This window comes from Cervus elaphus, chromosome 15 (genome assembly GCF_910594005.1).
Source record: "Cervus elaphus chromosome 15, mCerEla1.1, whole genome shotgun sequence".
In the NCBI taxonomy this organism is placed as follows: domain Eukaryota; kingdom Metazoa; phylum Chordata; class Mammalia; order Artiodactyla; family Cervidae; genus Cervus; species Cervus elaphus.
The window spans coordinates 92682501-92709709 of NC_057829.1; the positions used below are offsets into that span (position 1 = coordinate 92682501).

Genomic DNA, 27209 nt, shown 5'->3' on the forward strand with positions numbered 1-27209 from the left:
CGATTTTTTTCCCCTAACTTGCAGCATTTTCCAGATGGCTTTTAACATGGTTGCTTTGAAAGCCAGTTGGAACTTTCGAAATGAAAATAAGGGTAAACAGCGTGAACGGTAGCTGACCCCCACCCTGGGTTCAGCTCTGGGGCCCTTCGGCTGAGGCTCCATTCGGTTCAGGAAGAGCTGCTGTCCGTCATCCCCGGGCGGTGTGGCGGGAGTCCCCAGAGCAGCCCACGCTCTCAGCATGGGGAGGAGGAGAAACCGGTGCCTGCGGTGGCGACTCAGCGCCCCGTCGGTGCACAGAGGCCGAGGAGAGAGCCCAGCGCTCGGCCAGGAGTCCTCTCCTCCCATCTGGCAGCCCCGCACACACCCGAGGCTTCCACGGCAGGGCCTGGACGCCCAGCTCTGGGGAGGTCAGGGTCTGGGGTACTCAGCTTCTTGCCCGGGGCTGTGACATGCCGTCTTCTCCCCAGGAGGGATGCCGGGGGCTAGGCCGAGCACAATCCGCTCCCAGGGCCCCAGCCCCGCAGTTCAGGGCTCCTCCGAGCCAGAGGCAAGCCAGGATGGATGGAGCGTGAGAGGGACCCAGGCCTCCTGAATCTGGGCTCTGTGTTCTGGAATGTTCTCAGCTCATCTTGAATTCTAGCCAAACCCCAAGCGTGCAGAGGTCAGATCTTGCCTCGCCGGGGGTTTCTGGAGAGCACAAAAGGGTCGTGAGAGCAGGGAGGCCTGCAGAGGGGGTCCCGGAGCCGCGGGGTCTCCGTGGGGAGCCCTCGGGAGGGGAAGGCAGGGCTGTTTCCTGGCTCTTCCCGTCTAGACACAGCCTACTGGGAGGAAGACACGAGTTAAAGCTGGTCTGTGAACGTGCCTCTCCCTGGGGATTGGTGTCGGGAGCCCGTGGGCCGTCCATCGACGCACACCAGCCCAGAACGCGCGTGCTGTCCCGTCTCCTGTGTGACACGGGTCACCTGGGGCCACACGGCCTGTGCGGTTGTCCCCCCACCCCCTTGCTTGGGCTGGGAAGCCTCCAGCGTGGCTGGTCCAGGAGCACAGATTCAGGACAGACTGGGTTGCGTTTGACTCCCTGTGACCCGGCGGTCTCTGCTCTCCTGGGCTGACCTGGGAGAAGCCCTAGATCTCGGGGAGGCCTGCATCTCTTTGCCCTCTCTGGGGCCCATGGTGAGGTCACAAAAGGCTGGTGGGTTTTAGGCTCACTGGTTTAGAGTCACATTAGAGGAGATATCCATTTAAAGATTTCTCTTTTACTGGACTTCCCCGGTTGAGTGCCGAAGAATTGATGCTTTTGAACTAAGGTGTTGGAGAAGACTCTTGAGAGTCCCCTGGACTGTAAGGAGGTCAAACCAGTCAATCCTAGAGATCAGTCTTGAGTGTTCTTCGGAAGGACTGATGTTGAAGCTGAAACTCCAATACTTTGGCCACCTGGTGTGAAGAGCTGACTCATTGGAAAAGACCCTGATGCTGGGGAAGATTGAAGGCAGGATGAGAAGGGGACGACAGAAGATGAGATGGTTGGATGGCATCACTGACTCAATGGACATGAGTTTGAGTAAACTCCGGGAGTTGGTGATGGACAGGGAGGCCTGGCGTGCTGCAGTCCATGGGGTCTCAAAGAGTCGGACACGACTGAGCGACTGAACTGAACTGGGCTTCCCTGGTGGTCCACTGGTTAAGAAATCTGTGTTGCAATGTGAGGGCCAGCGGTTCAATCCCTGGTCCGGAAGATTCCACACGCTGCAGGTCAGCTAAGCCGTGGGCCACAATGACTGAGCATGTACTCTGAGGCCAGCAAGCCACAGCGACGACGCCCGTGTGCCCTGAAGCCCGTGCTCCACAACAAGAGAAGCCACCTCAACGAGAGCCCACGCCCCAAAACTAGAGCAGCCCGGTCTCACAACCAGGGCAAGGCCCGCAGAGCAGTGAGGACCCGGCACAGTCGGAAGTAAAGCAGATACATACACTTAAAAAAAGGCTTAGCATTTACTTGCCAAAGATCATCCCAGGTCACATGAGCTCGAAAAACGTGTGGGTCGGTTTCTATATTTCTGAGAGTTTTAGAAATAATTTATGTAATGCTTATTTTTCTAGTCCTAGGAATAGCCATGATACCGCAAAGATTAAATCTAGTCTCCCCATAGGAGGACACAAAGAGGATGTTTATCAAAAAGAGACCTGAGAAGGTTTTTCTCTACCTTCTAAGTAACCTGCCTAGAAAACAGATTCTGCGTCTTGTCCAAACACCTTCCTGAGCCTCACGCCGTCTTTATCGGGTGTTTGATTACTTAGAACCAAGTTTTCTTTTTCCTCAAATACGTGACTTCCTATATTTGCCTTTAGAATCTTTATCACTTTGGTTCAATGGCTAAATATTGTTTCACAATGACCTGCAATATTATTTCATCATATTTTCAACCCTTTGACATTTTTTACAAACTTTCCAAAATCAACCATGAAATAAGGTCTCTTTGACCTCTAACTAAGTTTGGGATTTTTCAAGGAACCCTAGAGAATCTCAAAAGATTTGTTATCTCGCCTTATAAAAACAGAGCTATTAAACTAACTAGGCTTATTTGATAAGTTAAGTTACATAGAAAACATTATCAAATAAAAACTGGTGGTAACTCTTCCCTAAACTATATTTATATGGATACATATTACTTATATGTAAGCTTCCAAAGTTATATAAAATGCCTAGAAGTTTTTCAATGTCCTCACAATGACTGTATGTCAGTCATAATTCCAATTACCATCACAAATTGTTATATGCAACAGAAAAAAACAAATTTCCATAAATGCATAATTTTTGCAATAAACTCATCAGATCTTTGACCATGGTTATTTTTCAGTCTTAGCCATTTACAGATGGTTACTGTTTCACTGATCTTCCCTGAAAGCTTTTACAATCAACTGCAGACAAAAATCCTTCATCTTTAAAAAGTTCATGGAAAGGACTTTGATAAAGACCCTAGAATACAAGTTTCTGGTAACTAAGACCATACCATTGAACTTGGTGAGCCTGTCTAAACTCTAGTGGGAAAACTGACGGGCCCTTTTTTATTTTTTAGATTTATTTTGGCTGCATCGGGTCTTCAGCCGCGGCCCGCGGGGTCTTCGGCGCAGTGCCCGGGTTCCCGTCACAGGGCCTCTCCTGCTGCAGACCCTGGGCTCTGGGTGAGCAGGCCTCAGCAGCTGCCTCGCAAGGCTCCTGAGCCGTGGGGTGTGGGCTCAGCTGTCCGGTACCCTGTGGGGTCTCAGGTCCCCGCCCAGGGAGGGAACCAGCATCCCATGCCCTGGAAGGTGGACCACCAGGCAAGTCCCCTGATGGGTTCTTAAAACTGCTAATCCGAGATTAAAGAAAACAAGAATTAATTACACGGGACTATGTTAACTCATGAAGATGATTATCATTTTTACGACTTTTTCTTTGAAGCACTGCTGGTCCTCTAGTGTTTGCTTTCCAGGCTTATTATTTTTCTTTCTCTTAAGCTATTAGCTTTCAGCAATCTGGAAAATTACACCTTTGTAAACAGAACTGAGACATTTATCTTCTCTCCCAATCTGTTCCTTCTAAAATTCACAAACTCTTATTAAACATCCTGTTTTCATGAAAATACAGTTATTTATATAAGGTCAGTAGAATATGTTCTCCTATTAAATTTAAAACATTGGCTATGTTACCAGACTTTAGCTGGAATGTCGTATTTAAAATGATGCAGTGGTTCTGGGTTTTTTCAACATGAGAATTTTTACTGCAAGCAGACAATTGGCCATAATATAATTTTGCCATAAAAGATTAAATAATAAAAAGAGAGATATTTAAAGGGACTTAATGAAACATGATCAGCAATCAATGCAAAGAAATAGAGGAAAACAACAGAATGGGAAAGACTAGAGATCTCTTCAAGAAAATTAGAGATACCAAGCGAACATTTTAGGCAAAGATGGGTTTGATAAAGGACAGAAATGGTATGGACCTAACAGGAGCAGAAGATATTAAGAAGATGTGGCAAGAATACACAGAAGAACTGTACAAAAAAGATCTTCATGACCCAGATAATCACAATGGTGTGAACACTCACCTAGAGCCAGACATCCTGGAATGTGAAGTCAAGTGGGCCTTAGAAAGCAACACTACAAACAAAGCTAGTGGAGGTGATGGAATTCCAGTTGAGCTATTTCAAATCCTGAAAGATGATGCTGTGAAAGTGCTGCACTCAATATGCCAGCAAATTTGGAAAACTCAGCACTGGCCACAGGACTGGAAAAGGTCAGTTTTCATTTCAATCTCAAAGAAAGGCAATGCCAAAGAATGCTCAAACTACCGCACAATTGCACTCATCTCACACGCTAGTAAAGTAATGCTCAAAATTCTCCAAGCCAGGCTTCAGCAATACGTGAACTGTGAACTTCCAGATGTTCAAGCTGGTTTTAGAAAAGGCAGAGGAACCGGAGATCAAATTGCCAACATTCGCTGGATCATCAAAAAAGCAAGAGAGTTCCAGAAAAACATCTATTTCTAAAGCCTTTCACTGTGTGGGTCACAATAAATTGTTGAAAATTCTGAAAGAGATGGGAATACCAGACCACCTGACCTGCCTCTTGAGAAACCTGTATGCAGGTCAGGAAGCAACAGTTAGAACTGGACATGGAACAACAGACTGGTTCCAAATAGGAAAAGGAGTACGTCAAGGCTGTATATTGTCACCCTTCTTATTTAACTTATATGCAGAGTACATCATGAGAAATGCTGGGCTAGAAGAAGCACAAACTGGAATCAAGATTGCCTGGAGAAATATCAGTAACCTCAGATATGCAGATGACGCCACCCTTATGGCAGAAAGTGAAGAGGAACTAAAAAGCCTCTTGATGAAAGTGAAAGAGGAGAGTGAAAAAGTTGGCTTAAAGCTCAACATTCAGAAAACGAAGATCATGGCATCTGGTTCCATCACTTCATGGGAAATAGATGGGAAAACAGTGGAAACAGTGGCTGACTTTATTTTTTTGAGCTCCAAAATCACTGCAGATGGTGATTGCAGCCATGAAATTAAAAGACACTTACTCCTTGGAAGGAAAGTTATGACCAACCTAGATAGCATATTAAAAAGCAGAGACATTACTTTGCCAACAAAGGTCTGTGTAGTCAAGGCTATGGTTTTGCCAGTAGTCATGTATGGATGTGAGAGTTGGACTGTGAAGAAAGCTGAGCGCCGAAGAATTGATGCTTTTGAACTGTGGTGTTGGAGAAGACTCTTGAGAGTCCCTTGGACTGCAAGGAGATCCAACCAGTCCATCCTAGGGGAGATCAGTCCTGGGTGTTCATTGGAAGGACTGATGCTGAAGCTGAAATTACAATACTTTGGCCACCTCATACCAAGACTCATTGGAAAAGACCCTGATGCTGGGAGGGATTGGGGGCAAGAGGAGAAGGGGACGACAGAGGATGAGATGGCTGGATGGCATCACTGAGTCGATGAACATGAGTCTGAGTAAACTCCGGGAGTTGGTGATGGACAGGGAGGCCTGGCGTGCTGCGATTCATGGGGTCACAAAGAGTCGGATATGACTGAGCAATGGAACTGAACTGAATGAAACATGAAAATTAACAACAAAAATTTTTAAGGATTTTACTGTGAAAATAAAAGTACAAAAAGTAGGGACTTCTCTGGTGGTCCACTGGTTGGGACTCCATGCTTACAGGGCAGGGGGAACAGGTTTGATCTCTAGTCGGGGCACTAAGATCCTATATGCCTGTGGCATGGCCAAAAAAAATTGAACTCATTTAACAAGTGTAGATTCATGATTATAGTGTGTTTTAGAGAAAGTGATGATACTTCTTTTGTTAAAGTCAACTGATCATTAAGGATTCAGGATTTAATGTTGGATATAAATTTACGGTCTTAAAAACTGAGATTTCCCTGGAATTCAAATGATCAGACAAAGGATGCTGCTGTTCTTAACAATATAGGGAGCGTACATAACTTGTGGCACACGTCTGGGTTACGTGGAAATGATCCCTCACACGCTCAGCCCTCGTATTACTTGGCTGGATTCTGTGCCAAGTACCAAAATTCTGTCTATGTCATGTTCTCCACCATCGAACAGTAAAAGGGTTTCAAGAAATATATGCTCATCAAGAATCACGTAACCACTTCCTTGTGGGGACTAGGAAGAGCCTGTCTTATTTTTCTGCCAACTTCTAGCATGGCACAATACATTGGGGAAAGAAGGCATGAGACTGTATCTAAGATAGCTTGAGAATCGATAATCAGTGCTCTCCAAGACTGTGCTGAACGACTCACCACCCCTCTGATGTTAGCTGTAGTTTGGAAACTTCTGGTTTTGATGGGTGGGAGGGATGGCTGAGACCACAGAGGATTTGCTGACTGACATGTTATCATTTTCCAGTGTAGTTTGCAACCTGACTTTTACGGCATTGTAACCCAACTGTCAAACCAAGCTGTCAACCAATTATTTTATCTTTGATGGCCAAGTAGATGTGCAGGGAAACTGCTCAGGACAAAGGTGTTCACAGCGACAATTCCAGACAACTCAAATCAGGCTTGACCAGAGACTAAGGCTGACCTTGTGGAGCAATGCTTGTGAAAACCCTGTCAAGTTCCAGCCTGGTGCCTGCCTTACGGGGTCTGCAACGTTATAGAGGACTACAGTCACTTCTTGGCAGGTCCCGGGAATCTCAGGATACCATGGGGACATTGAGAAGTGAGGAACTCACCCAAATGTGTGAGTGTTAAAGGCACAGTCTGTTGAAGAGATGCTCAGTGAGCTTCTGGCCTCAAGAGGCTTTTAGAAGTCTGATCAGGAACTCCTCACAGAAGTCAGCAAAGCAGGAGCTTAAAAGGACCTTAAAAGGACCTACGTGTTCAGCCTGCTCTTGTTGCACTGATGTCAGTAATCAGGTCATGTTTAATGAGACCAGACTGGTTTTGCAAACAGATTAATCTTTGATTATCTTTAAGAAGAAGGCGGGTGCATGTAGGGAGAGAACTGTTTCAGGGAGAGAACAGCTCACCTTGTGGGGTGTTGAATGGGCACATCTGCCAGTAATTCACGTTTCCAATTTGTCTCCCACCCTTCTGATGTGGAATCACAAGACGTGAAAACTTCCCCACTCACTGAAGCGGAACAGCTCCGTAAACCTCAGAGAACCCCCGCAGGTTGCGTGTGGACATCGGTGAGGGTGGGGTGCAGCACCCTCAGAGCTCACCCGACGTCGCCACCAGAGACGTTCCAACCGCGGCCCAGGAAACGCACTGCAGCCGCCGGGGCCTGCCCCCAGCCCCCCAGCCAGCGTGGCCCGGGGGTCTCCCTCCTGGACGCCGCCGCCGCTGGCTGCCCTCTGGTCCGACCCGGTCGGCGTTTGGCTTAACCTGCAATCTTCGCTCTTCCTTTGTTTCCCCCGAAATGCCGCTCATTAGGCACTGGTGGCTCAGGCCACACAGAAGCCTCACTGGGGTCCTCACTGGGGTCCTCACTGGGGTCCTCACTGGGCTGGGGTGGGGGCCCACCCCCACCCGGGCCCACGAGACGTGACTGTTTAACTACACTGACCTGCTCTCGGGACTGAGAAACTGGCTCACCGAGATGGAGTTCACAGCGGAGACTCCTCCTGGGCGGGCGTGTGTGTGAGCAGAGTTGGGGTACACCCTGAAATATGCTCTCTGCTCACGATCATCTCCAGCCAACATCGCTCACAAGATGGCAGGGTCAGGAAGGCAGCTTCCCTCCCCTTCCTTCCTGAAACTGGGGAATCACCCCAGGCGGACAACCTCATCCTCAGGACAGGAAATCAAGGCCAGGAGAACTCGGTGCAGACGGCCCTTGTTAGAACATCTCTCCTCCCGCTTCAGCCTCTCACAGACTCCACTTACCTTTCCACGTGGCCACCTTGTCCAAGCTGGCACAAAACGTCCAGGTTCTGCCTGGAATGTGGGTCCTCATTTCCTTACGAGGGCTCCTGTGTCACGCCAAACTTACATTAAACAAATGTGTCTGCACGCCTCTGTTCCTTTGACTTCAGTTCAGTTGCTCAGTCGTGTCCAACTCTTTGCGACCCCATGAATCGCAGCACGCCAGGCCTCCCTGTCTATCACCAACTCCCGGAGTTTACCCAAACTCATGTCCATCAAGTCGGTGATGCCATCCAACCATCTCATCCTCTGTCGTCCCCTTCTCCTCCTGCCCCCAATCCCTCCCAGCATCAGGGTCTTTTCCAATGAGTCAACTCTTGGCATGAGGTGGCCAAAGTATTGGAGTTTCAGCTTCAGCATCAGTCCTTCCAATGAACACCCAGGACTGATCTCCTTTAGGATAGACTGGTTGGATCTCCTTGCAGTCTCAAGAGTCTTGAGAGTCTTCTCCAACACCACAGTTCAAAAGCATCAATTCTTCGGTGCTCAGCTTTCTTTATAGTCCAACTCTCACATCCATATGTAACTACTGGAAAAACCATAGCTTTGACTAGATGGACCTTTGTTGGCAAAGTAATGTCCTTTGACTTAAGTCACTTTAATTCCCAGGCCCAGCTGAAAGCCCTGCAGGCAGAGGGGTGAGAGCCAGCTCCACCTTGGCCACCAGCCCTGCGCTCCCCTCCCCTGCTGACTCGGCCTTCCAGCTGCGGGAGGGACTGTGGGAGACCCCCCAGGTGTGTGCTTCGTCACAACCGCTGTGGGACACGTCTTCCAAGCTGGCCGGGCGGTGAGAACACCCTGACCTCCTGCACACCGGCCAGCCCGGGCCCAGGGGCGGGCAGCACGGCCCCTGCCAGCCCAAGACCGGCCCTTGGAGGCCCACGGCCATTGGGCACACGCGGAGCTGTCTGAGCCCCGGGCCGGGGGCTCCCTGCAGAGTCAGGTGGGGCAGCTGATGAGGGCTTTAGATGGTCAGTGACCCGGCTGGAAGAGGCTGAATGGGCTCAGTCCCTCCAAGGAGGCCCCGATGGTGGAATGGCCCCAGTGGTGGCAGGTCAGAGCCCGGGGTCCAGCGTCTCCCTGAGCAGAGGCAGCCTGGCCCCACGTCACACGGAGAAGCACCGACGAAAGGGCCGGAAGCCTCTGCCTTCGTGAGCAGCCCCCAAGGCTGCGAGTGTGGGTCCCATGAACCCACTTCCTGATGGGACTGGTCTCGCTTCTGAGCTGCTTCCTCCCATAATCGACTTAAGGCAGACAAAGAGGAAATGGAATTGGATCTAAGGTGTGAAAAGGAATAAAGTCTGGCGATCCTAGGGTCCCCGGGCAGCCCCGGGCTTTCCCTGGGAAACCCCAATGACCGATGACCCAGAAGAGTCGGTGACCAATGGCAGGGCCACTGCCATTTTAATTGAATGCAGTTCACGTTTTTCAGATTTTTTTTTGTTCCTGGAGCTGACAAGTTGGTCAGAGCATTCATAGGGAAAGACAGTCAAGCAAAAATAGCCAAGAAAAAAACTTTAAAAGCAGAAGGAGGCAGGGACATGAGCCTGTCAGGTATCAGAGCATGTTACATAAACCTTCTCTGATAATGTGCGGTCTGACCGCGGAACAGACGGGCCGGCCACGGGACGGACAGAAAACCCAGAAATAGGCCCACCTGCATAAGGACGTTCAGTATGTGATGCAGGCGGCCTCCCAAATTTATGGGGAGAGCAGACTTCTGATTCAAATATGGTGCTGGAATAACTGAATAGCTACATAAAAAGAGACAAAATATGGCCCATTCATGACACTCTAAGTCAGAATCAATTCCAGATGTATAACAGGTTTAACATGAATAAGGAAACAGACGTGACGAAGGAAAAAGCAAACGCTCAACCCGGCTTTTCATGAAGAAATGCAGCGTAAAGCTCCGTGATACCCCCTCGCCTGTCGGGCTGGCAGAGGCCCAGCCTTGGCAGCAGCCCTGGGCGGGGGCCTCAGGGAGCGCAGGCCCCATGGAGGGCTGGCGCGTCTGGCAGCATCACACCGCATCCAGCTGCCACCCGCGCCGCCCGCCTCTAGGAGCCCATCTGAAGACGGCTGGCTCCCCCGCGTGCGGCGTGGTACCCGCGGCCCTGCCAGCGGCCTCAAAGCTGGGGCGCAGCCTGACGCTCACCGGGAACACGTGTGGCGCAGGTCAACGGGCCCTGCATCCCTAAGGGCCCCTGCGAACGCAAAAGGCATGCTGCTGCTGGGGTCACGTGAAGGACACTGAGAGCAGGGGTTGTCCTGAGTGATCCAGGGGGCCCCAGTGTCCTCATCAGGGAGCGGAGGCCCCTGGAAGCTGGAGGAGGCAGACGCAGGCTCTCCCTGGAGCTTCAGAAGGACCAGCTCTGCCCCTCGGCGACCATAGCCCAGAGCTGACCCAGCTTGGACGTCCGGCACCACAACTGTTGGGTGACGTGTTTGAGCTGCTGCAGCCGCAGAAACCCATCTGCACACACGCCTCGGGGCCGGTTGTATGGCCCAAGGGGCAGGGACCGGGGTGGTCTCACAGATGAGCATGATGCCCAGAAACACCGTCAAGTCAAAAGCAGAGTGTGGAAGGAGTGTGAACACCAGGCTGCCGGGCATCTAAGAAGCAGATCCCGTGAACGCGGTAGAGAGAAGCCAGTGGGGATATAAACCAAGCTTTCTCAGAGGGAGGACTTGTGGGAGGAAGGCGGAAACAGGACAGAAGGAGCAGCAGTTGAGGCCAGACTTGCCTGAACACAGATTTGAACCTGGCGTCACGCAAGGATCTTACATAACCACTACATTTGACAGAGGAGGCTCTCTAAGTACTGAGAGCAAAGTAAAACGTGAAGCTAGCTGCACCCCAGGCATCCAGCCCCCTGGGCTCCCAGGCAGATCTTGGCCTCTGGTTCCTCGGGGACGCGCCATCAGCTCAGCTTGGGAAATGCTCTCCAGACCTGGCGCCCGCATGCGAGCTCGGCGGTGAAGGGCCTGTCCCAACCCAGGGCACCTTCGTCTCACGGCCAACACACCACTGCACCCGGAAAAACCAGCAAAAAGCGGAACAAAACAGCAGTGAAGAAAATGATCCAAACTGAGCATGAAAGATGCTGAAATCCTGAACAGGCCAATGTGTTAGTCACTCAGTCGTGTCCCCCATGGGCTGTAGCCCACCAGGCCCCTCTGTCCATGGAATTCTCCAGGCAAGAATACTGGAGTGGGTTGCCATTTCCTCCTCCAGGGGATCTTCCCAACCAGGGATTGAACCCGGGTCTCCAACACTGCAAGCAGATTCTTTACCACTGAGCCACCAGTAAATGAAACCTAAACAGAAACGAAAGCTCTACCATTAAAACCTCACAGGCCACCGTGTGACCCAGCAGCCCCATCACTCGGCGTGTGCCCAGGAGAACTCACGGCAGAGACCAGACAGAGGCTCACACTCCCGCGTTCACAGCAGCCTGATTCACACCAGGGAAAGGCGGAAGGATTCCCAGCGCCCGCCCGTCAGGGGACGAGCGGAGAAGGGAGTGCGGTCCACCCACGTCACAGGACGCCGTCCAGCCTCCGAGGGAAGGAGGTGCTGACACGAGCTGCAGCCCGGGTGAACCCTGAGGATCTCAGGCTACACGCGCTCCGCCAGGGACCCTGTGTGATCCCAGCTCACCAGGTGTGTGGACAAGCCTGACTCTAGAGACAGAGAGGAGAGCAGACGTTCCCAGTGCTGAGTCCGTCCTAAAGGAAATCAACCCTGAACACTGACCGGAAGGACTGACGCTGAAGCTCAAGCTCCAATACTTTGGGCACCTGATGCAAAGAACTGACTCATTGGAAAAGACCCTGATGTTGGGAAAGATGGAAGGTGGGAGAAGGGGACGACAGAGGGTGAGATGGCTGGATGGCATCACCGACTCAATGGACAAGAGTTTGGGTAAACTCCAGGAGTTGGTGAGCGACAGGGAAGTCTGGCGTGCTGCAGTCCATGGGTTTGCAAAGAGTTGGACGTGACTGAGTGACTGAACAACAAGGGCTAGCGGCAGAGGGTGGGGGTGGGGGGGCGGGCTACAGTGTTAATGGGGAACAGAGTTTCAGTTGGGAAAATGAGAAAGTTCTGGAGATGAAGTGGTGATGGTTCTACAATAATGTGCATGTACCCGATGCCACTGAATTATATGCTTAAAAAGATGGCAAATCTTAGGTTATGTGTATTTTACTCTAATTTTTTTAAAGATAATACCAAGCCAACTTATATCCCAACTAATCCAGTCAAGAACCTGCTCAAAGGTCAGGAGTACAGGTCTGTGACTATGGAGACAGCTCCATGACATCTCTTGGGCTGCAGCCATGGGTCAGCCCTGCCCTGTGTGGGCAGCGAGCTGGGGCGGGCAGAGCGGTGGGAGCAGGTGGCCAAGGAGCCAGGGCTGGGATCCATGAGGGCGGCCCCTGATGAGAAAACCGGGTCTGGGTGCGTGTGGTGACCACAAGCAGCCCAGGATGGGGGTGGCAGGGCCCTGAGGATGCTGTTGACGCCCACCACTGGCTTTCCTTCAGTGATGCTGCCCACGGCTCCTGGAGACCACCCAAGCAGCGGCAGTCGAGGTGTGGTGGGAAGGTGGAGCCTGGGCTGAAGGTCGGTAGGCACCGACTTCTAAGAGCCAGCATCCAGATCTGGTGCCTGGACATCTCAGGAGAAGGGATGAAGAGCCTGCTCAGGAAGCTGGAAGCTGATGGCAAGGGCCAGAGCCAAGCACGGGCTGCAGGCAAAGCTGTCTCCAGCAGCACCCCCGCCCCAGGTGGCTGCAGACGGCCAGGCTCGCATTCCATTCCAGAACCCGGCACGTTTGAGCCTCAGTCACAGCCGCCCTCTCCCCCAAAGCATCTCCGCCATGAGGGAGCACTGAACCCAGAACAGCTCCTGCTGTGTTAACTCAGCGAGATGTCACCGCAGCGCTCTGCCGGGCTGAGCATTTGCCATCCTCCGAGACGTTCCCACGGCAACCGTGAGCGCAGGCTTCTCACTCAGATGGCAGCAGGGGGAGGTTGGGCACGGTAGCCTCCCCAGGGGGCCTTGAAAACAGGGAGAGAGGTGTGGCCGAGAGGCTGCCCCAGCTGCAACCATCTCCCGCCCTCCCGCCCACACCTCCCAGGTCCGCCTGAGGATCGGGGTCAGGGGAGTCCTCAGGTGGCTGGGCCCATCTGAGTCCTTTCCCCGTAAGCCGGAGTGAGGTGACGGCGGGGCCCAGGCGCCGGCCACTCTGTCCCCTGAGGATGGTGCTTCCCTCTCACCCCCAGGTAATTTCCCACCAGCCCTTCTGCAGAAGCCGGAGGCCAGGGTGCCCATCTCACCCGGGCGGGGCCCAGGTGGCCAGAGAAGGGGCCCCAGGTCTCCCACCGGAGAACAGCCCCCATGCCCGCCCTGTTTCACAGTGAGTGTCCTGCCTTGGACCCCAAGGCCTCCCAATGGGCCCGGGCTGCAGGAGGGCAGAGGGTGTCCAGGCCCACCCACCCAAACACTGACAGTGCAGTCACTCCAGAGGCCCCCATGGCAGCCCAGCCTTCATGCAGAAGCAGAGGAAAAGGGCGCTGTGAGGTGTGGGGTACACAGGGCAGCAAGTGAGAGGAGGCCCGGGCAGTGGGGGCAGGAACCACCCACCGTCAGGACCGGGCCTGGGGGGCACGGGGGCCAGGGTGCAGGGGAGAGCCGGGGTACTCCTGGCAAACAGCAGGTCCTGCCCACTGTGCAGGGCACAGCGTCCAGGGCCGGGCCCTCTGGGACTTGCGGAGCGACGCCCCAGCCCGGCCCCCGGGAAGTGGTCTCCTCCCACAGGGCTGTGCCCATCAGAAGCCTCGATATCCACTTCCTGATTCTGGCTGGCCAGCTGCCCGCTGCTGGGGGCTCTGCAGACCCACCCCTGCCCCCGGACGACATCAGCAGGAACATAGCCCTTCAGCACGGAGAATATCTAGCCCCAAATGCCCCAGGTTAAGCCAGACGGGGCCTTGCTGTTCCCAGGATGGGTCATCCACAGATGGCAAAGCCAGGGCCCCCTGCCCACACCTGGGGAGGGTGCGTGAGCCACGACCAGGGCCACCCCAGCCCCCGCCTGGCACTCCCTGCCCTCAGCAGCTGCAGGGAGACAGAGGGCAGGATGGTGGTCAGGGACACAGAAGCCACCATCTCCAATAAATCAGAAGGAAGGCTGGAATAGAGAACCATCCGCAGTGACAAAGAAGATGATATATAACAGTTAACATGAAACAACCATGAGAGCAACAGACAAACAAATACGACAAAATGTGAGGGATCTCCAGGTGGGTACAATACCAACTTTCCTCCCATTTAATCTTAAAATGCAAGTCCTGCCCAAATTTCAGTGAGTTTATTTTTGAGCTTGACGAAATGTATTTGAAAGTTTAATGAGAAATACGAATACGTGAGGGCAGCTGACGCTGCGGAGGAGCACGAGCTGGGCTGTAAAGGCACTGAAGGCCCCGGGTTAGAATAAACGGAGCTCCCGAGTCAGGATGGAGCCCCGGAGGGCAGAGGGCGGGCGGATGGCAGAGCAGCTGAGCTGGCCAATTGAAAATGCTCCATTCCGGATGAAGTGCTCTTTGTTCTGAGTATCAGAGTAGTAACACTGGGTGTAAACAGAGGCCAGAGTGAGACAGGGCCCCAGGTGGGCCCGGCGGACACCATGGCCTCCTGAGAACACAGGGAGGCTGCCGGAGGCCCGAGGAGGGGGCCGGGCGGGCAGGAGAGGAAGGCGGGGCGAGGGGGCGGCCGTGATGGGAGCAGGGAGGCAGCAGCTCCTGGGCAGGTTCCATCTGGGAAGGCGGGTATTTGATTCTTGCCTCCGCCGCCCACCGCCAGGAAGAAGGTGGGGAAGCGACAGACGTTTGATCTAAAAGTAAAAACACACCTTCCGTGTCCTCAGGTAACCAGGGCCCCAGAGAGAGTGAGTCCAGGCTTTTGGGAGGAGCAGCAAAAAGGGCCGAGGACGCCCCCACCTGCACAGCAGCCTGTGGCCCCGGCCCAGGGTCGGCGTGGTCTTGGAAGCTGCATAGGGGGTGCCCCTCAGCTGAGCCTGTCCTGGGGGAGCTGCAGACACCACTGATGCACGCAGCTCGGGCACTCTGCACGCCCGTCAGCAGGTCCTGCGATAATCCTGCTGAGTGAGGCCTGGAGCTGGAAGTCAGCCTCCTGGATGCAGAACAGACCTTGCCCACAGTGCTGGGGAGGCCCCGCTGCACAGACACACACACACAGGCAGGTACACACGCACGTACACACACAGAGACACACAGGCACACACACACACACACACACAGAGACGCACATGTACACACACACAGACACACACAGAGGCACACATATACACACAGACACACAGCAGGGGCAGGGGCCTATTTAAGGCTGGGCCTTCTCCAGCACCCACAGAAAAATAGACCAATTTTTTCTAAGTCTTAACTATTCCACCTTAAATGATCCGCCTTGGAGTAAACTACAGCCAGGTCATTCAACTGGACAGAACTGGGGAGGCCCAGGCTTGTGGGTGTGGCTTACGCCTGTCACACTTGAAAAGAACCCTACTTCCTGGGAGCCACTGAATACAGGGCCTGCTGCGGGCAGCTGGAGCCTGGGTGCAGCCTGAAGGATGGACTGGGCCCTTCCAGGTTCCCCGACGGCCCCGGAAGGAGGCAGGGCTTGGCCGCGGGCAGGCAGACTCTTTCTCCCAGGCCCCTCCCCGCGGGAGCCCCGTAAGTCCTGGGTCAGGGGCCAGTGGCCACACATGTTGAAAATAGGGCAGCCGGGAACAGAGAGGCCTGGAGGGCGGCCACACGTCAAGCTCACCTGGGCCGCAGACAGGGAGACAGGGGTCCAGGCGGGGGACGCACGGACTGGCGGGGGCTCCAGGAGACAAAAGCACGGAGGCCACAGCTCCCGAGTCGGGCCCCAGGCCAGCTGGAGGGGTCACGGAGGAGGAGCAGTCCATCCTCCAGGGAAGTGGAGCTGCCATGGGGCCCCAGGGGCCAGCGGGCACCCTGGAAAGCCCAGAGCTCTCCTGCAGGCCCTGCTGGGCACCGTCCACAGGCTGGGGTGGGCAGAGCAGCTGAGCTTCCTGAGAGCCATGCCCACACCAGCTCAGGGCCCAGGGGTGGGGTGGGGGGGTTCTCGATCCGGTGACAGGTAGGGGCCGGGGGCTTCTCAGAGCCAAGGACTGAACCCCAGTGGACCCCCAGCTGGAAGGGGGAGGAGGGGCACGTTTAGAAGAAAGAAATCTGAGGGTGAGGTCCTTATGAGGAGGTATCCAGGGTACGGAGGAGAGCTCGCCTTGCCGGGGGTGGGGGGAGGTGGGCAGGGGGCTCCCTAGCACAGGATGAGGGGGCCCTTCCTCCCTCACCCACAGGACGCCCCCAGTCCTGTGGCTGGAGCCACCCTGTTGTTCATGAACTCAGCAGAGACGAAGCCACTGCCAATCCCATGGCCAGACCCGGAATCAGGGGCAGAGGTGAGGACCCCACACGCCAGCCCCAGCGGGCGGGCGGGCAGAGGCGGCGGGCTGGGGCCTCAGCCTGGTCCACGGGGCCGGTGTTCCCACCCCTCGGCCAGGGATGGTCTGAGGTTCCCCGGGGCAGCTGCAGGCCAGGCCAGGTTGGGAAGGGAGGTGGGGCGGGGAGCAGGAGGGGAGGTAGGGCTGGGGCGTCCACACGCAGTCCAGCCCTACGGACATCTCTGCTTTTGGGAGACCAATCTTTGAAGACAAAAATTAATATGCTCATGGTTTACCATTCATAATAACCACTTCTTTACAATGGTGGTTTACCAGAGACCTGCTTGAGGGGGCAGCTGGCTAAGCCCAGCCATGCTGGGACTCCCCGGGGCCCCCAGAGGCAAAGGTTTGACCCCCAGGGCCCCACGCCTGCCCAGAGGTCACCTTGAGCTGAGCTGGGGAGAGCCGGCCCAGGAGGGCAGAGACCATGAGCGGGCCCGGCCACCCTGGGGACCAGTCAGCCCTACCCGTCCACACCCTGAGGACACTCGCTCATGTCTGTCACCCCTTCTCAGCTCTCTGGGCCAAGGTGTCCCTTGCAGTCTGAGATTTCAGGTACGGACACGAAGGCAGCCCACGCGGGCCCACAGCCCAGCTGCCTGCGGTGCTCACCCATCCCCCGGAGGCCCACTGCTGGGGGCGCCCAGCTCCACATCCCGCAGGCACGGCCAGGGGACCCCCCAGCGCCCAGCACTGCATGGGGGCCTGGAGCTGGACGGGAAGTGGCCGGTGGGCAGCTCCACTCCTGCCCGGCCTCTCTGCTCTGAGGAAGGCCAGCTTCCTCGTGCAGCCGGGTGGCCAAGATGACCCAGAAGACCCGGCGACAGAGCTCCGTCCACCCACACACCAGCACGGGCTGGGTTCTCACCATTCACGGCTTCCGTTCTGCCTCGGACAGCAAAGCCCTCTATCCTGGGAGACGATTTCTCCTAGAACTTGGTGCTTGGGGGAGGACGGGGTTTGTTCTCAGGGTGCAGAGGTTCAGTTCTACCGGATGCAGAGAGCCCTGGGGTGATGGGGTGACGGCCACGTGACAGAAGGGAGGCGCTTAATGCTGCTGAGCTGTGCACTTAAACCCGGCTTGGACGGCACCTTTTACGTGACGGGAAATTTACCGTCGTAAAAGACTGGAAACAAAACCAGACACAACGTCCAGTCTTGCCCTCGGGACCCGATACGGCATGTTTGCATAACCCATCTCCAGGCACTCTCCCCCAAAGGGGGTGACCAGCCACCTCGCCGCAGACAGACAGGTCACACGACACACCAACCCCTGTGCCTGCATCCGTCGGGGGGTGGAGGGGCGCGTCCGGTGCGGCTGCCCTTCACACCCACTGGGTCGAAGGTGGCTCCCAGCAGTCCCTAAGGCCAGTCTTCACCAGGCATCTGGGCACGCCTGAGCCCTTGCACACCCTCTGAAACAAGGCCACGTGCAGACAGCTGCACACGCAGGCCCGCCTGCACATGGGAGCAGACTCCAAGTCCTCACCCCTCTCCAGGTGGGGTCACTGCCCCGGCCACATGGAGAGCGGAGGGGCCAGAGCCCACATTCCAGACATGCCCTGGCATCCGGCCCTGCAGCCCAGGGACCCCTGGAGGCTTGACTGGGGGCCCAATTAGGAAGCAGGAAGCTGCCCTCCAAATACACGGTGACTTGCATCTGAGCTAAAACCCTGGCAGGACCCCACGCTCCCTCTAGTTACCCCACGCCCCCTCTAGTTACCCCACGCCACCAGCCCCGTCTCTGGGTCCCTACTTTCTCTCCACTCCACACAGACCCATCTCTGGGACCCTGCTTTTCAAAGCCAAGACCTGCCTGGAGGACCAGAATCCTGGGGTCGGCGGAGACTGCAGGCAGAAGGGCGGCCCACTGTGCTCATGAGGCAGGAGGACCATCCCCGGGCAGGGGTGCGGAGGGACCAGCCTGGGGCTGGGAGATGGGCATGGAACAGCACCAGGCCCACCAGCCTCACCTCTCCTGGTCAGTCTTTGCCCCGAGGGTCCCCAATCTCCTTCCCAGGCCCACTTTGGGAACATCTGGTTGGCCCCGAAGCCATCCCTCCTCCGTTGGGAGAGGCCAAGTGGCAGAGATGGTCCCAGGTGCTATCAAAGTCTGACACACTCACCAACCAAGAACCTCATCTTTTGGATCAACTGTCTCTGCACAACCGACAAAAGGCCGGGGCCCATCAGTTGGGTCCTGGCCCCAGCGGTGGTAGCAGTCCTCGCCCCCTAGAGCACGGAGCACTTCAGCGTGTCTGTGCCGGGGGCTCATTTCTCTGGCTTACAACCCCCCGGCCTGTAACCCGAGGCAGCAGCGGCTGTGGCGCAGGGATGTGGGGGTGGGCAAAGGCGGCCCGGCGCCCGCACGAGCCTCCAGGGCTGAAACATGGGGCGGCAGCTGCCTCCTCCATCCTAGCCCCGGAGCCGAAAAGCTACTGTCCTTTCAGAAGTGACTCATTTACAACAGGCCCGTCAGGCAGAGTCCCGGGAGCTAATTCTAACCTTTGCAGAGGCTTGTTCAGCCTCTTGGAGTTATAATTACCCCCGATCTCCAGGCAGGATAAAGCTGCAATCAGGAGCTTGGATCCGGCCAAGAGAAAGTGGAGAACGGGCTGGGGTGCCCTGTGTGGGGCAGGGCTGTGTGGCCGCCACCTGGGTCCTGCCCCTGCCCGCCTGGAGGGACGGCTCAGCGCAGGCCTGGCCTCTGGGCTCCAGCTTCTGCGGCTCCAGACACGGGGGCCAGCCCCCCACGGAGCGGCTCCTCAAGCACTTCCCTCCCGGGCCTCGGGCCGCTCTGTCCACTGCTATAGAAAGGGGCTCATGTGAAGGGCGAGTGGACCTCAGGGTCTCGGCCCCGGAAGAGCCCAGGGGTGCGCCATCTGCACCCCCAGCTCGGCTGAGGGTGAGCTGCGCTACAAGAGCCCAGAGACCTGGGCCAGGAGAGCCTAGTGGTGGCGGGCTCACAGACAGCCCACACGAGGCCTCTAGCATCGCTGGCCTGCCCTGCGGGAGGCACAACCACACCCTCCAGCAGACCCAGGCGGCCGGCCCAGCCCACACGCATCCAGCCCGCCCCGCCGCAGCCTTACCTTGCCGAAGCTGCCCTTCCCGATGGCACGCAGGATCTGGAAGTGGTCCAGGTTCACTGCAGAGAGAGCAGAGGGGTGCCAGGTGAGGGGGCAGCAGGGCTGGTGCCCGCCAGGGCCCCCGGCCCGAGCAGTCTGCCCAGGGCCCCCATGTTGCAGGGAGCCCCATGCTGCGCAGAGCCCCCAACACTGCAGGGAGCCCCCCAACACCACAGGGAGCCCCCAACACTGCAGGGTGCCCCTGACACTCTGGGGAGCCCCCCACAATGTAGAGAGCCCCCAGTGCTGCAGGGAGCCCCCAACACTGGAGGGCGCCCCCCACAATGCAGGGAGCCCCCGATACCGCAGGGTGCCCCCAACACCGCAGGGGCCCCGACACTGCAGGGCACCCCTGTAGGCACCGAGCGGTCCACGTCACCCTGAGCGGGATCAGGTCAGCCATGGTGCTGCAGGGAGGGCCTGAGCCAAGGCAGAGAGGGGCCCCGGGGCCGGGCAGCCCCTCCTCCTGGGCCCACTGTAGGGGGAGGCCAGGCCATGCCGCCCACAGACGGGATGTGATCAGAGCACACGGCACCTACAGCAGCCCCCAGCGAGAGCTGCCGCAAACCCACAAAGACCCTCGGTCACCCCTCCCACAGCCTTGGGGGCTGTGCCCCGCAGGTGTCTCCGGACCAGCTCGAGGGGGTCCTGAAAGGGCCCCGGGACGGTAACAGGGCCGTCCACCGTCTGAGAGAGACCCCTCAAGGCCTCACTGCAATGGACCTTCTCCACGGAGTCTGACAGCGAGCCCCCAAGCCCTGGGGAGAGTCCAGTGTTTGTAACCGTCACAGCCTCCCGAGACAGGCTCCCCACATACAGGCCCGTCCGCCAGAAGCCCTCCCATGCCTGTCCACCTCCAGGCCGGCGCCGGCAGGACCTGGGAATGCTGCACGGCTCCCACGCCCCGAGAGGCAGGTGCAGGGCGGCCTGGTCCTCACAGGGACAGTGCCCCTCGGCCAGCTCGGGACTGCCCTCTGCCCCGGGCGCCCGCGGGACCTCGGGATCTCAGGAGGTCCCCGTGGGCAGCAGGGAGAGGGTGGGGCCTAGGGGCATGGGGCAGGGCGCCCAGCAGCCCGTGGGGTGGGCCTGCGGGGGCTCAGGGCCCAGCCCCCCACCCGCCTGCCCAGGCCGCTCCTGGGTCCGGCCGGTTGCCGCCCGAAGACCCCCGGCTCCTTCCTCACCCACCCATGTGCCCACGGTCAGCGCAGCTTGGCTGCTTCTGTGCAGAGGATGGGGCTGCATCCGTGTCCACCGCGGGAACCACCACCTGGACGGCGTCCTGGCAGCCCAGACCGACGGCGTCCAGGCAGCCCAGACTGGGGCCTGGGGCAGACGGTGGTGCCTCCCTCTCTGGGCGCTGCGTGCCCTGCTGCCCCCACCACAGCCCCAGCAGGGCCCCAAGCAAGGGCGCCTCCGAGCCATGAGCTAGCAAAGTGCTTAGCAAACAAATCGTCGTTTTAAGAGAAAACCACGAATTCCGAACTTTCGTGTTTCCAGCAGAGGAAAATGGGAACGAAGCTGTGTTAAGTAAGAGGCCAGACGCACAAGGCAGCCCCGTGTATGCCCATAAGGGGGCTCCTTGAGGGACTGAGTGGACGGGTCAGCAGAGACGTCAGAGGCCCCGGGCACCGAGCCAGGCTGTGGGGCAGGCCGAGCACTCCGGGAGCTGGCCTGCACGCTCCCCCCACCCCAGGCTGTGGTCTGCACCGGCCAGCCTGCGGTGCCAGCCTGTGGTTTTGACACAACTCTCCCCGCTTCCTGAGACACCAGCAGGATGACTGCAGATCCCAGACCGCAGACCGCGTGGTGGGTGATGAGGGGAGCCACCCAGGGAGACGTGGCGGGGGGAAGGGAGCCCAGACGTGGCTGCCAGGCGTCTCAGGAGCTCTGGGGCCGAGGCCCGGGGCAGGCCCAGCGCCGGGCAGGCGCACACGGCGTCAGACCACAAGCCATGAGCAAGGACCATCGCCATGGTGACCCGGCTTCAAAGCGGGGCTGGCCTGGACCCCTCCAGGTGAGCCTCAAGCCCACCCACTGACCAGGGTCACTCTGCGCTCCAGTGACTGGGGGTCCGGGGACCCGTGGACCATGGCTCCACCCTGACGCCTACACCTAATCTACCCCTGCCTGCCCAAGGGGGCAGGATGTCCCGGGCGGGGCCCACCACACAGGATGGCTCCCACCCATCCCCAGACCCTGCCCACAGCCCCCTGAGAGGAACCCGAGACCCAGAGCACGCTTTGGGCCCCTCCCGCACCCAGGCCGGCTTTGGCCACACACCAGCCTCTGGACCCACTCTGGGTGGGACGGCACGTCCCGTGAGCCCCACCGCCCCCGCCCGGCGCAGGGCGAGGCTTTCAGCCCGCCTCTGGCTCTCCTTCGGGCCTCCGATGACAGCGAAACAGAGACCACCGCGGGGGACCTGTCACAACAGCTGGGGCGTGTCTGCGCCCGCGAGGCTGCAATCTGGAGGACGCAGTGAGAGCCTGCGGCCCAGGAGGCACTGGGGGCCCAGGGGCGCGCTGGAAATGCGGGTCAGGTCCCCCAGCGCGGAACCAGCGAGAGGAGGGGCCCGGGGCTGCCCGACCCCCGAGGCCGCCAGAGGAACGTGTGTGTGCACAGAGGCGGGGGTCCCAGGGCAGAGAGGAGGTGGGGGCACACTGTGTCCACCCTCCTCCCAACTTTCTGGCCACTGCTGGGCAGGGCCTGCGGCCCAGGGAGGCGCTGGGGGCCCGGGGGCCCAGTCACAGAGGAACAAGTCTCCAGCGGGAGGGAGGTCGCCGGGACGCTCAGCACACTCTCCCCTGCGTCCGACGCCGCCCGGGCTACAGCGCCCATAAGAGGAAACGGAAATTCAGCCCCAACAGTCCTGTCTGACCTTGACCCGTCTCTGCCGGGAGCCAGAGTCCCGCAAGGACACCAGGGGACCCCGCGGGCACACAGGCACTGGCACAGACTCCTCTTGAGGTGGATAAATATTTTAAAACAAGGGTTTTGAGAACACTTATTCTTCAAGGCCGGCTTTCATGTGCAGAGCTGGCCATCGGAAGCACAGCGGTTGCTAGGAAAATAGGTCATTTTGACCCAGCCAGCTAAACATGAGTGGAGGGAGGTTTTAATTCTATTTCACAAGGGCCGAGGTGCCAGCACCAGCTCCCAGCAGCACCCACGGCCTCGCGGGAGCCCACAGCACCCTCTCTGCAGGTCCTGGCTTGGGCCAGCATCAGCGGCCTGAGCCCCAGGGTCACGGGCCGCTTTCCTTATAACCCAGCTCAGCACTAAAGCCCAGGGGCCCAGACAGAGCTCTGTCCCACACGGGGTCCTTGGCCACATTCCCAGATGGGGTGCTTCTCATCTGATCTCCGGGTTTCCCCAGGAGACCACCACCCCCAGGAGAACGCAAGGAGCTCCTTTCTGGAAGTGGGGTCGACGCTCCGACAGCCCTGTATCCAGGGAGACTGACTGTCCCCATGCCGCTGGACACAGGAGGCCTGGCCCTGTCGCCCTCAGCCCGCACCATCGGTCCTGCTGGTGGCCAGGAGGGGAAGGCCGCTGGCAGAGGAGGGCAGGGAGCAGAGGGGCAGCGGCCCCCTGAGTACCCAGCAAAGCAGCAGGGAAAAGTCGAAAGCTGCCTCTTGGGCAGCAACCAGCAGACCCAAAGCCAGAAGGCCAGTAACGTCTGAACACGTTTTCCCTAAAAATAAAGCCATCAGCATTCCGTGCACACCTGGCCCCCCTTTCTTTTCCCCCCGAGAGGAGAATGCCCTGGCACCGACCTCTGTCAGGGTTCAGCGCCTGGGTCAGCGCCCGCCCGCGTGGGCCCCAGGCCCCTCCCGACAAGCCACGGACGGAGCACGCAGGGTCTCCTGAGAGTCCAGGTGCAGACGGCACTGCTCCCACAAGCCGGGGCTTTTCTTAAAACAGACAAAGCTGCCTCCAGCGAGGAAAGCAAGGCAGAGTAAAAATAGACGGCTGAGTCGTGAGTCACCACCATGGCTACCAGCAAGGGTGAGGGAGCCCGGGGGTGGACGCTCCCGAGGCCTGGAGGGGCAGCCCGGCTCGCGACCCTCCGCCCCCACGTCCTGGCCTCCCGCGGTCTGAGACAGCGTGGCAGCTGTGTCTGGGGGGCAGGCCCGGCTCGGGTTGGAGCCGGGATCCAGGCCAGCCCGCCCCGCCCTGGGCACCTAGGCCCCCGGAGCATTCTCAGTCTCAAGAGAACCCACCCCAAAGCGGGGATCACGTGGAAAGGGTGGTCACAAACCACATGTCACGTGTTGTGGATGTTCACACCCAAGGTGACTGAACTGACCCAGAAAACCCGTCAGAGAAAATCACCCAATGCTTCCAAGGCCCGCAGAGCTTTGTGACCGCAGGGCGCGTCCCGCCCGGCCACGCACCCAGGCCCAGGCCCACCCCGCCTCCCTGCCTCCCACCCTGCCTCCCAGGACTCCCTGCCAGCCTCTTGGGGCACCCACCCCACCTTCCTGCCTCCCGGGGTGCCTACCCCACCTCCCTGCCTCCCTGGGCGCCCACCTCGCCTCCCGGGGCACCCACCCTGCCTCCCAGGACTCCCTGCCAGCCTCTAAGGGCACCCACCCCGCCTCCCCACCTCCCGGGGCGCCCGGCCAGCCCTCCTGTGTGACGGACACGGGCGCACGCAGGGGCCTGGTCAGCAAACGGTCACCTCACAGACATGCTGAGGCCCTGACCTGCCCAGTGCCGCTCGTCCTTCAAGGCTGAAGGTCTGCGGGGACCGAGACCCGGGGGGCCAGGGGCAGGCCGTCCACGGGGGCCCCACGGTCAGCATCGTGTTTACTTCTCAGAGCAACAGGGTGCAGGGCGGGCATCCCTGAGCGTCTCTAAGGACGGGAAGGATGGGGTTCTCCACCGCCCACCTCACCTCGCGGGAGGCCCTGTGACCAGGGGCTTGCTTGGGCCCCAAGGACGTCCAGAGACCCCTGGACAAGAAGGTGAAAGGTGGAAAACGGAATCGGGCGTGTGCTCTGGCCAGCATGCCAGGTTCCCGAGAAGCGGGGTGGGCACCCTCAGGCTGCTCCTGGGCACCGAGCGACCACCCAGCAGAGGGGGAGGGCCCGTCAGGCACCCCCACCCCCTCCATGGTCCTGCCCCGGGCAGCAGACAGCAGGCCCCTGGACGGGGCACAGGCCTCCTCTGGGCCCGAGCACCCCTCCTGCAGCCCCGGGGCCCCGGCTCTGCCCCTTGTTGGGGTGGGGGCTGTGTTCCCGGCACCCCCCCTCTACCAGGGCCGGCGCGTCCCTCCATCTGAGACACTCCTGCACCCAAGGGGCCCTGCCCACCTGCACCCCCAGGCCCTTCTCCCAGAAGCCCGTGCAGGGCCCTCGGAGCACTCATTGCCCACCCCGGGCCCCAGCGTCCACCCGTGTCTCCCAGCTCATCTGGGGGGGCAGGGTGCCCAGAGCCCCGTGCCTTCCCCCACCACGCCTCTCCCCCAGCACGGTGCCCAGCCGGAGGGCAGGGGCATGCCCTCACCCCGTCCCTTCTGAGATACAGACGCGCCAGGATGTGACAGCCGCCAGGAGAGAGAGTGCAGGCCCCTGGGGGCCCCGGGTTCCGGAACAGTCTGGCGCCTGGGTCCGTGGCTGGCTGGGGACCAGCAGGCGGCCGAGGCCACACTGCCCGCCTGGGGGCCTCGGGGACCCTTGCAGAGCCCCCCCCCCCCTTATCCTGGCTCCCGTCCCATTCCAAAGAGTCTGGCCCGCATTCCCGCGTCTGACTGCAGCGTCTCCAGAGCACCGGAACTGCCATGAATTAGTGATTAAGCCGACAGTCAGATCGATACAGCGTCTCCACCGCTGGGCCCAGCTCCTCAGGGTCGCAGGGAGGTCGCCCCGGGCGGACAGGCTCTCCACCTGCCGAGACTGGGCAGCCGTGGGGCTGCCCTGCAGGCCGCCCAGGGGCTCCTGCCGCCCAAGGCCCACTGCTGGCTGCCTCCACCAGCCAGAGTTTCACCCAGTACCACCAGCAGGACAGGCCTCCGGGCCCCCTCACCAGCCGTGAAAATGGCCCAGGGTCCCCAGACCAGACATGCAGACAGACAGGAGGGCACCAAGGCCCTGGGTGCTGGGAGGGGCGCCCCGGCTTAGCTGGCGGGTGGGGGCAGGGGAGGGGGAGAAAGAGCCCCGAGCTCGGAGGCCCGAGCCCCGAGGCGGGTCTGCCCAGCAGAACACACCGACCCCTGTCCTGACACGACCCTGCCCTGTGCTCTGGGCACCCAGCCCTATTCAGCACGGTGGGAGACCCCAGCACACATGAGTCTGGATTCTGGGGAGTGTGCCTCCTGCGTGCTGGGGGCCAATTCTGGGAGCACAGCAGTAGGTCCTCCAGGAAGAGAATCGGCCAGGGCGCAGACCACCAGCAGAGGGTCAGAGCCGGGCACCCTGGGAGCGGGCAGCCCCCCAGGCCTGCGTCCGCAGCATCCCAGCCCCGACCCCCGAGAGCGGGCCTGGTGGGACACATGATCAGAGCAGGACCTGCACCTCGGGCGGCAGCGGTGGGCCCTGGGCTGCGTGCAGGGGGCTGGCCCCTGGAGGGAAAAGGAGACGGTCCTGACGGCTGGGGGCCTGGGGAGGGCCTGGCTAGAGGTCGAGGCCCGCATGCGGCGAGATGACTGTGTTGGCTCAGGTGCTGGAAAACGCCCCATCTGCCCACATCTTTCCATCTGCAGCCTTGGGTTTCTGGCCGAGGCCCTGCGCCTTCCCCACGGAGGACAGGTGGACCAAGGGCTGGATCTGAAGCGAGGGGCAGCGAGGCCCCGGTTCCTCCGAGCAGCAGGACCAGGAACACGGACGCAGGCCTACGGCTCTGCCACGGGGTCACTGCCCAGCCTCTGTCCTCCTGGGTCTCAGCAGTGCGTCGTCCAGGTCCACGTGTCAGAACGGGCTTCCTCCTCGGGGCTGAGGGATGCTCCAGGGTATGGAGAATCCATAGTTTCCCTCTCCACCCGTGGGGGCACCGGGCTGCCTCCACATCTCCTCGGCTGTGGACGAGGCTGCAGAGTCCTCTTTAAGGCCTGCCCTCAGTCCCTCTGGATGAACACCCGGAGGTGGAACTGCTGGATCGAACGGCAACTGTCTTTTTTAGGAACCGTTACAGTGTCCCCTGGGCTTCCCGAGGGGCTCAGCGGTAAAGAGTCTGTCTGCGATGCAGAAGACACAGGAGATCCACGGGATGGATCCCTGAATCAGGAAAATCTCCTGGAGGAGGGCACGGCAACCCACTCCAGTGTTCTTGCCTGGAGAATGCCATGGACGGAGGAGCCTGACGGGCTACAGTCCATGGAGTCGCAAAGAGTTGGACACGACTTAGCGACTCAGCTCGCGTGCGCGCACACACACACTGTCCCCCACACCCTGACCAGCACTTGCTCTTTTCTGGGTTTTTGGAGGGGGGCACTCCAGGGGATCCATGAGCAATCGCGTGCCCAGCGTGCCAGGTGGGTCCACAGGCTGCCTGCCTGGGAAGCGGTGTGTGTGTGCACATGCGTGTGTCTGCATTGTGTCTGCACGCTTACACACACATGCACGTGTGGTTGTGTGTGCAGAAACCCACCT

General features: G+C 58.8%; 2 protein-coding genes across 3 annotated transcripts in view; both read right to left on the reverse strand.

Moving 5' to 3' along the window:
* Positions 1–27209, reverse strand: part of STK32C (serine/threonine kinase 32C) — a 72115-nt gene that overhangs the window by 15302 nt on the left and 29604 nt on the right. Inside the window, exons 1-2 of one of the 2 annotated variants that reach the window (XM_043926555.1) lie at positions 23394–23464; positions 19582–19637 (exon numbers count right to left, since the gene is read on the reverse strand). Coding sequence is in view for 1 of the 2 variants with exons in the window: in XM_043926554.1 (XP_043782489.1) it covers positions 19582–19637 (56 nt within the window). In the remaining variant the exon portion in view is untranslated. Of the gene's footprint in view, positions 1–19581; positions 19638–23393; positions 23465–27209 lie in introns of those variants that run through there. The other variant, XM_043926554.1, reaches the window with a different exon arrangement.
* Positions 13970–17369, reverse strand: LOC122709296. The gene is made up of 4 exons (XM_043926556.1): positions 17358–17369; positions 15790–16009; positions 14946–15103; positions 13970–14839 (listed from the first exon to the last, which is right to left on the reverse strand). Exons 1-4 carry the CDS (start codon positions 17358–17360, stop codon positions 14435–14437), a joined length of 786 nt encoding a protein of 261 aa, XP_043782491.1. The 5' UTR covers positions 17361–17369; the 3' UTR covers positions 13970–14434.